Raw genomic sequence first — 9,797 nt, 5'->3', positions numbered from 1 at the left:
TAAACATTAGAAAGCCCCAAATAACTGTAAAGGTTGGATGAAGTTTAACCCTATCTAGACCGTGGAGGGGGAGGGCTCGGAGCCCCCCCCCCCCCCCCTCAACGATTCGCCCAATGTTTTCGCCGCGCGAATTTTTTTTTTGACGGCGCCACTCACTAATCTTTTGATTTCAAGTCTTGCGCAACCTTTGAGACCAATTTTGCAATTTTGCGCCCGCTTACGCGGTTACGAAATTAAGCAACATTTTGTAGGTGCATGTCAGACCAAAAAATTGCTCAAAAAACGTAATTCGTGTACAAAGTGAATGGAAATTATATTTTCAACCAAAAATCATAAATGCATGATTACTTTAAGTTTTGGTCTATGGATCGTCGAAGACTACGAAATAACAGAGGCTAGGAAAGCCGCTTTAAATTGGATAGTTAGGCAGGCTCACTACCGTGTATTATTCAATTTCTTGGGCGGCATTTCCCAGTCAACATCAAGTAAAATAAGATAATTTCATTTTCAAGCGTCCCTTCTCCCTGTTCTCTGCAAACTAACAACGTGGCATCTGCGAAATGCATATTCATGAGCAGAATTACATTACTTACGAAAGCTTCAGGGTAGCACCAAAGTGACAAATTAAACCTTGAAAATACATATAATAAAAATGTGAAAGAAAAAGACAAATTCATAATTTTAAGGTTTGTTCAGCAAACCATCCTCCCCCCGCCAACAGTAGCGGAAAAGAGCTAAAATTCTCCTGACTGAATGAATTCTGTAATTATTATTTTATTTTATTTTTGTTTACAGACCAGATGAAAAATATTCATCAAAAGCAACTTTCTTTCAAAAAATTCAAATTTTGCACCGACATAAAATTCAGGAGTATCACAAGCAACTTTCTTTCCTCAATGGCATTGAAAAACCAAAACACAATTTATGAACTCCATATTGTCTACTCCTCATACCCTTCTGCCGGATATATTACAACAATCTTCGAAATCGGCCGCTTATAATCAGTACCTTTAGATTGTACTTTAACTGTTCGATGTCCACTTTCCTCGAACTGCATTAGGGTCAGAGAGTATAACCACGTCATCGATTCGGACGTTCCTTCTGTCACTGTTCCATTTTCGTCGTGGCACCAGTAGTGGAAAGACGTCACGCATCCAACTCTTCCAGTACGCGTCGACGATTCGCTGGACAAACTCAAAGCGATGTCTCGGGTTCTTCGTCTCTCTGAAGGGTCCTTGAGGGACTGCGCTCGAAGATCTTCCAAGCAAAAGATCGTTTGGACACAGATATGCTCCATCATCGGGATCATTCGGAGTTCTTCCGATAGGGCGCTGGTTGACGAGATTTGCGACCTCTTGGAGACATGTATGCAACTCAAAGGGTGTGACCAGTTGATCCCCGACTGCTTTCTTCAAGGCGATCTTGCAACTTTTAACTAACGCTTCAGCACATCCATTGTGATGCGGTGCAGATGGAGTGGTGAACTTCCATGTCGTTCCTCTCTCGGCGCAGAAGTCCTTTAACTCCCCATAGCTCCAACCTCTCACCATCTCCCGTAACTCTCTTTCTGCCCCTACGAATTGTGTACCGTTGTCACTTAGCAGTAATGCAGGCTGACCCCGCACAGCAAAGAATCTTCGTAGTACCTGCATGAACTCCATGGATGAGCAATCAACGGCCACTTCAAGATGTACCGCTCTTGTATTCAGGCAGGTGAAGAGGACCCCATAGTGCTTGGCGGTCTTGTTCCTTCCAACTTTGACTGATATCGGTCCAAAATAGTCGACAGATGAGAAGTGAAACGGTGGTGTATATGGGGCAACTCTCTCATCTGGTAGATCAGACATGACTTGTGACTCAACCTGCTGCTCCATGCGTCGGCAAATCACACACCTATACTTTACAGTCTTAGCCAGTTTATGAATTTTCAGGATCCAGTATTGACGTCGAACCTTCGCTGCAGTAGCTGCCACGCCTCCGTGTCCTAGCTGATGCATATGTCTCGTTATCAGCACTGATACCCAAGCTCCATGTGGCAGCAGAGCAGGGTGTTTGTGCTCATAAGAAATCAGAGCCTTGTCTAGTCGCCCTCCAACTCTGATAATTCCCTCGTTGTCTATAAAAGGGCTGAGAGTCTTGAATTCTCCATTCTGTACACGTTGATACAAGGAACTCTGGGCTTCCTTAATTAGAAAGTGTTCAGCTTTCTGCAACTGAGTTGTCGATAAGTTTCCATCTCCAAGATTGACATTAGACTTTGCCCGAAGTACAGCTTTGAGCTTGTCGATGAACTTTAAAACATAAGCCGTTACTCGGATCAGTTTTTTCCAGCTGGAGAATCTCTTGACATCGATCACATCATTGTTCTTGACTGAGATATGATTAACCCTTCGTCGTTCTGCTTCAATCTCAGTCTCTGCTTCTGGAATAGCCTTTTCTGACGGCCATTCCTCGTATGATCTGTACAAGAACGCAGGTCCTTGTTTCCATCTTTCTGAGAGCTTCCTTACTGGCAGGCCCCTGGAGACGTCATCTGCTGGGTTCAGCTCTCCGGGAACATACTTCCATTGTGCAGGGTTGGTATAACTTTGGATTTCTCCAATCCTTGCTGCGACGAATGGCTTAAATCTCCTACCCTCACTTCGAATCCAGGAGAGGGCAATCATGCTATCAGTCATGAAGATGATCTTTTCAGGCTTCAGACTCAGTTCTTTCATCACTGTTGTGTAGACTCTTGAAGCCATTACTGCCGCCTGAAGTTCAAGTCTAGGCACAGTCATCTTTTTCAGGGGAGCAACTCGAGATTTGGCAACTACAAATCTAACAGCATATTTACCATTTTCCAGCTTCCACTGCAAATACACACAGACTCCAAATGCTACCTCAGATGCATCAGCAAATATGCACAGTGAAGGGTGACCAACAGCCATTGGTGGAGTCAGGCATCTCTCATATTTGATATCATTCAAGTCCTGCATCTCTTTCATGAATGTCACCCACCACTCCTGTAGATCGGGAGGCAGAAGTTCATCCCAATCATATCCTCTTTGCCACAACTGCTGCATTCCAATCTTTGCACGAACTAGAAAGGGGGCAGCAAATCCTATCGGATCAAATATTCGTGCAATTCTACTCAGAATCTTCCTTTTGGTAAGTACACTCGATTCTTCTTTTCCATCATTAGGAAAACTGCTGACTGTGTCCTTCAGTTTGTAGAAGAACATATCTTGCTGGTTGTCCCATGCTATTCCCAGCACTTTGTCTTCCAAGGCGGCTTCGAGGATTTTTGTTTTACCTTCCTTCTTACTTTCTCCTCTCAAAGCTTCGTTGCTGGTCCAGCCTTTAACTTTAAAGCCACCTTCCAAAAGTACTTGATCAATTTCACTTGTCAGCTGCTCTGCTTCGCCTACATCTCTCACCGAGTCACATATGTCGTCCATGTAGACACTCTCCTTCAGTACCTGTGCTGCTTTCGGATATCTAGCCTCTGCTGCTTCTGCTGTCATCCTGAGTGCCAACTGGGCCATAGCTGGTGCTGGCTTGTCGCCAAATGTAACAACTTTCATAATGTAAACATCTGGCTTTTTATCAGTCTCCATATCTCGCCACAGGTACCGATGTACATTCATATCTCTCTCAGGAATTGAGACCCTGTGATACATCTTAGAAATGTCACCACAAAATCCTACTTCATTCATCCGGAATCTCAGCAACACTCCAAGCAGATCATTGAGAAGATCTGGACCCTTTAGCCAATAGTCATTTAAGCAATGACCCTGATATGATGAAGACGAATTGAAGACGATGCGTACAGGGGTACTTCTCTTCTCAGGCCGGAGAACAGCGTGGTGGGAAATGTAGTGAACAGGACCCTCGTACTGAGCTACTTCATTCTCTGTTAACTTTCGTGCAAATCCATTCTCTATCAGTTCCCTCATTTGTTTTCTATATGCATCTGCATGGTCTGGGTTTCGAGCTAGTCTTTTCTCAGTCGAACACAGTACCTTCTCTGCTTGTGCTCGATTGTTAGGAAGTAGGTTGGGATCCTTTCTCCATGGATAAGCAATCTCCCACTTGTTTCCAACCTTTCTACTAGACTCTCTGATAATCTGCTCCTCAACCTTCTCCTGCTTGCTCAAAGGGCTTGGCTCACAATGGCAGGAACTAGACTGCACCCCCATCATGACGAAAGAGCTCCGTTTGATAACACTATACCCCTCTTCTCCAAGTACGAAAACCCTACTGCCCCAGGCATGCAATGTAAGTATCAAAACACCTGTTTCTTGACATCGGTCCGAAGATAACACAACAGCCCGAGTGCGGTCCGGGAAAACATGTCGCCATTTTTTATTCACTTACTTTCCTTATTTCGAGGTTGATTTTCTTTGTTCGAAATTGAAAATGGGCTAGCATTGAATTTCTGAATACAATATGCCTTTGAAAACGTGATTAAATATCGAATACAATAATTTAATTCCGAAGGTCCTTCTACAGGCAGAGAAGACTTACGTATTTAGTACAGCTGTTGTTATCATTTCGTCCTTGGCTCAACGCTCATAATCTGGCCTGTGGGGATTACCTGGCCAAGCGGGGTTGATCAGGCGGGTGTTTCATAAAGCTGTTCGTAAGTTAAGAGCGACTGGTGATCATGTCTTGCGGTAAATGGTACAATTGGCGATGATCACCAGTCGTTGTTAAAGTCGCTCTTAACTTACGAACAGCTTTATGAAACGACCCCCAGGGCTTGGAAATGATGTTTTAGATTTTCAAACGCAAAATGGGGTGAAATACCGCAGTTTGCAATCCGAACTGCGGTCCGTTCCCAAACGGGGGTAAGACGTAATGATAGATTCTGAGCTCCAAAAATCGGTCAAGTCAATTGGGGATGTCAACTTCACATGCAGCACATTCATCCTTTCATTCCTTCTTTTGGTAGCACCAAAGATGACCCAGCCCAGTGGCGATTTTCGGGCTACTAACTGTCCCTTCTCTCTCGTTTCACCAAGATGCATCTTTGGGTAGTCAATACCTATGAGAAGATGAACTGACCCACTTCCTCTGCGTAGATCCTCAGACTTCAGATTAAACTGCTTGGAAACTTCATTCATCTTCACTTGTGCAATATTTTCACTGATACAGGGTAATGCCACTGCTGCTAAAGAATGAATGGCATTGGTAGAGAGGGACCTCACTTTTATCTGATACTGTTTGGTTTCCATCTGCTCTTGCTCTCCACCAACCTTAGTGATTGTGATATTTATGTTGCTTCCCTTCAGATTCATCTCCTTAGCAACAGACATCTTGATGAGGCTTACTTGAGCTCCAGAGTCTAAGAGCACATTTCCCTTACAGACTGCTCCTTGTTGCCCCAGGATCTCCGCTGTAACTACGGGTAACAGTGCCTCAGAGTTGCCCGCAAAGGCGACATCTACATTTCCACCTCGGACCTCTGTTGAAGCATGAAGGAGGGGGTGGTGGAAGTACTTGCATGGTTCTCCGGCAGTAGTTTCACTACATCGACGTTTCCGTTTACAGTTTGACATTCTGTGATCCTTACCAGCCTTCTTTAGACAGCTAAAACAGGCATGATGATCCTTGAGTAGCTTCAGTCTCTCGGATTGTGACATGGCTAAAAACTTACGACACTGATCAAGCCAATGTGATGATGTTTCACAGAGCCAGCATTTGTGAAATAACCTCTGGACTTTGTTTTCCTGGCTGGCTACTGTCTTCCCGACTAGATGTACACCACTTGACTTCGAATCACTTCGGACTGGGGCCGAAGCTCTCATCCTTGACTTCAGTTCAACTGTAAGCCATGTCAGAAACATTTCAAAGCTTGCCTTGCCACTTGCCTCTTGATGCCTAAACCACACCAGTCGGTCTTCCGGGCTTAGCTTCTTTTCCATTATGGCAAGCATATGGCTATTGTTCAAATTTCCTGGCTGGTTGATTTCCATGAGGGTATTGTAACTCCTCCGAACGAGATGCACAAACTCACAAAATCGTTCATCTTCTCCGCTTTTGAGTGGTTTGACTTTTGAGATGTCATTGATTATAGCGTCGGCAACAAAGCGCTCATCTCCATATATCATGTCCAACTGTTCCCATGCTGCTTGGTAGTTATGTCCAATTCCTTTAATCAACTGCAAGGGTTTGCTCTGTAAACATGACCTCAGAATCATTAGGGCATCTCTATCCTCATACTGTCTGCCAACAGCATGTAAAAAATCTGCCTTGAAAATGCAGTAATCACGGATGTTGCCATCAAAGGTGGGAAGTTTAGGCCTTTCCATCCTATAAACAGATCCTGACATTCTCCTTCCTGCTTCAGGAGGCTGATTTGTCTGTCTTGGTGACTGATCTTGCTGTTCATCTGCTGATAAAGTTGTTTCCATACTCTGATGGCTTGTCGATGCTCTAAGATGATGCTCTTGGAGCTGCTGTGCTTCTCTGTGGCTCTCATTATCTTTGCAATAGTCTCTTTCAAGGATCTGCAGCTTCAAAAATGAATTGTGGCACTCTTCCATCCACAACTCTTCTCTTTCAAATTCCTCGTCATCCTCTAGCACTTCCGAATAACTGTCATGCTTATTTTGTAAATCCTCAAAAGCACCAGCATACTGTGCAAACGATTCCTGAACTTCTGGAACAGGTCGCTCTCCATCGATCAAGCTCTGAAGGGCCTTTCCAAACCTGGTCAACTTGGCTTTTGCCCCTCTCCGCTGCAGGCGCAGATTCTTAACCTTCTCGGCTGACATATTTCTTAAAGACTTCTGATCCCTGATGTAAAGAGTCGTCAGATCCAGACAGCAGACTACTTGTGGTGACCATCAGACCTCTTCCCAGATGAAAGAAATTGAATTGTTGGATCGTCGAAGACTACGAAATAACAGAGGCTAGGAAAGCCGCTTTAAATTGGATAGTTAGGCAGGCTCACTACCGTGTATTATTCAATTTCTTGGGCGGCATTTCCCAGTCAACATCAAGTAAAATAAGATAATTTCATTTTCAAGCGTCCCTTCTCCCTGTTCTCTGCAAACTAACAACGTGGCATCTGCGAAATGCATATTCATGAGCAGAATTACATTACTTACGAAAGCTTCAGGGTAGCACCAAAGTGACAAATTAAACCTTGAAAATACATATAATAAAAATGTGAAAGAAAAAGACAAATTCATAATTTTAAGGTTTGTTCAGCAAACCATCCTAAATGGATTTGTTTCATGCTGTTTATGGTCTCAAAAGAGTCTTCGACAAAAGTTCATTGAAAAAAAAAAACAATGAAAAACAGAAGGTTGAAAAACAGACAAATACATAAGAAATTGCAATAAACAATATAATACATAAGATATTGATTTTATATCGCAATTTTTTCATGTAGATTTGCTAGGAACACCCAAAAAAAGAGTTTCTATACCAAACATTGGATAATTTGAAGCTTTTTTAGGGAGTTAGGGGAAAGAGAATTATTATTTTGCATACTAATTTCGCATAAATTAGTATAATCGGTTTATAGTGATTCGCATGAAATAAATTATTATACAATTTTGTAGATTATGTCCTATAAAACCTGCGTGCCAATTTTCAGCGCGATCGCGCGATCAACGATCTCAAGATCTCAAGGGGGTCTGGAAGCCCCCCCCCCCCCTCCCTCGCCAGCCATAATAAACTCCCGAAATATCCGGGCCTAGAAAGGGCAAAACATTATTTTATTAATCATACTAATATTAATCTTATCGGCTGGCCAAGTACAACAAAAAATCTACCATCAGCAGTCGTGAGATTCATGATAATCGTGATTCGTGATAGTCATATATATATATATATATATATATATATATATATATATATATATACATATATATATATATACAGTATATATATATACACACACACTGTTAAAAAAAAAACCTGATTTTACAGGGGGAAAAAGAAGACTTTGCAAAAAGCAATAAGAGAATCATTCTGTAAATTCATAAACAGGAAGTTTTCTGCAATTTAAAAGAACAGGTCTGTTTAAAAAGGGGAACGTTGGTTACATACTCCAAATACCAATTTCCTGTAATTTTACACAGCAAAAACTGTGGTGTTAACCGGTGTACATAGAGGACCACATCAGTTATTTTACACCGGTGTTGAATTGGTGGTGTTAGTTTTACACCAATAGATGTCATTACAACACCTTTGGTTGTTACATTTACACGCTTTGGTGTTATTTTTAACATGACGAAAAACTTCCATTTGAGAACACTATACCCCAGTTTCCCTTCTCATCAATTCTCTTCTCCAAGTACGACAAACTCTAACTGCCCCAAGCAAGCAATTTAAGTATCAAAACACCTGTTTCTTGACGTCGGTCCGAAGATAACACAACAACCCGGCATATACAGTCACAGCAGGGGGCCACACACGATGGGATGCATGCGCAGCGCTGAGCTCGGTTTCTGCAAAACATGCCGTCATTTTTATTTGCTTAGTCCTGCTTACTTTCCTTATTTAGAGGTTGATTTTCTTCGTTCGAAATTGAAAATGGACTAACATTGGATTACTGAATACAATATGCCTTTGAAAACGTGATTAAATATCGAATACAATAATTTCATTCCGAAGGTCCTACTACAGGCAGAGAAGCCTTACGTAATAGCACAGCTGTTGTTTATCTTTTGGACCTTTGCTCAATGCTCATATACTGGCATGTGGAGGTGAAATTGAGACAGCGGGGATTACCCCTGGATTACCTGGCCAAGCGCGGTTGATAAGGGCTTTGAAATGATATTTGGGAGATCCAAATGAAAAATGGGGTATAACACCGCAGTTTGCAATCTGAACTGCGGCCTTTCTCCAAACGGGGGTTTGACGTAATGATATCTAGGATGTAATTTTAACACCTCACGGTGTGGTCCTCTATTAACACCAACTGGTGTCAGTTTTAACACTGCAGTTTTTACAGTGTACATGGTGTTCTCGAGACTCTGCTGCAGGAACTTCTTTAATTTTAAGGACAAATTTTCTAAAAGTGTATATATATATATATATATATATATATATATATATAAACAATATAATATAATGTATTTACATTGTTATTTTTACCTAGTGTTAAATAGATTAAAACTTGAAACAAGTAAAAAATCAATAGAAAATTTTAGATCAATAAAAAACTGTTAATCTAAGATATCACAGCAGCTTTGGACTCTCATTCAATGTAATTGTAAAACTTTTCATCAATAAAATCACCTTTAATTTTCTTTTATTTGTTTATTTATCAAAAATCTTGAAACAGGATAACATCATTGTTCAGGTCAATCGTTATTTTGTTCAGCATGGCCATGTTAAAACATAAAGAAGAAACCAAAACAATGGATACATAAAAGAGTCACTAAGATTCTACAAATATTCTTTAGTCAATTAAAATAGAAAATTCTGTAATAAAATATCATTCAATATTCTACTATACTGAGTGTGTGAAGGAATTAAGTCAAATGAGAAAAAGTTGAGCATAGAATATTGGATAATGAAATTGAAGTGAACTAGAAATTAAGAAATATAATTACCCTGGGCATTGTGCCTAAGAAATCGTCTAGTTTCTCTGAATTTGAGAATAAAAAGAAAAAAGATAATATCATTAAGCATAAATAATTGAAAACCGGACTATTTAAATTGGGAAATAAATATCAACATGTTGGATATCCCAAATCATTAGCACAACAAACAAATGGAAGATCAGTATTAAGTTTGGACATACTTCTTATAAATCAATTTAAAAGGTTTCGATGGCTTGGGCAGTGTGGATA

The 9,797-nt window shown here is 41.1% G+C and overlaps 1 protein-coding gene across 1 annotated transcript; it reads right to left on the bottom strand.

Moving 5' to 3' along the window:
• Positions 1-1,022: 1,022 nt before the first annotated feature.
• LOC135155280 (uncharacterized) lies at positions 1,023-4,181 on the bottom strand. Its single transcript, XM_064104219.1, has one exon. It carries the CDS (start codon positions 4,179-4,181, stop codon positions 1,023-1,025), a length of 3,159 nt encoding a protein of 1,052 aa, XP_063960289.1.
• Between the last annotated feature and the right edge of the window lie 5,616 nt (positions 4,182-9,797).

The sequence above is a fragment of the Lytechinus pictus genome, chromosome 8, assembly GCF_037042905.1.
Source record: "Lytechinus pictus isolate F3 Inbred chromosome 8, Lp3.0, whole genome shotgun sequence".
In the NCBI taxonomy this organism is placed as follows: domain Eukaryota; kingdom Metazoa; phylum Echinodermata; class Echinoidea; order Temnopleuroida; family Toxopneustidae; genus Lytechinus; species Lytechinus pictus.
This window is presented reverse-complemented; position numbering and strand designations above follow the sequence as displayed.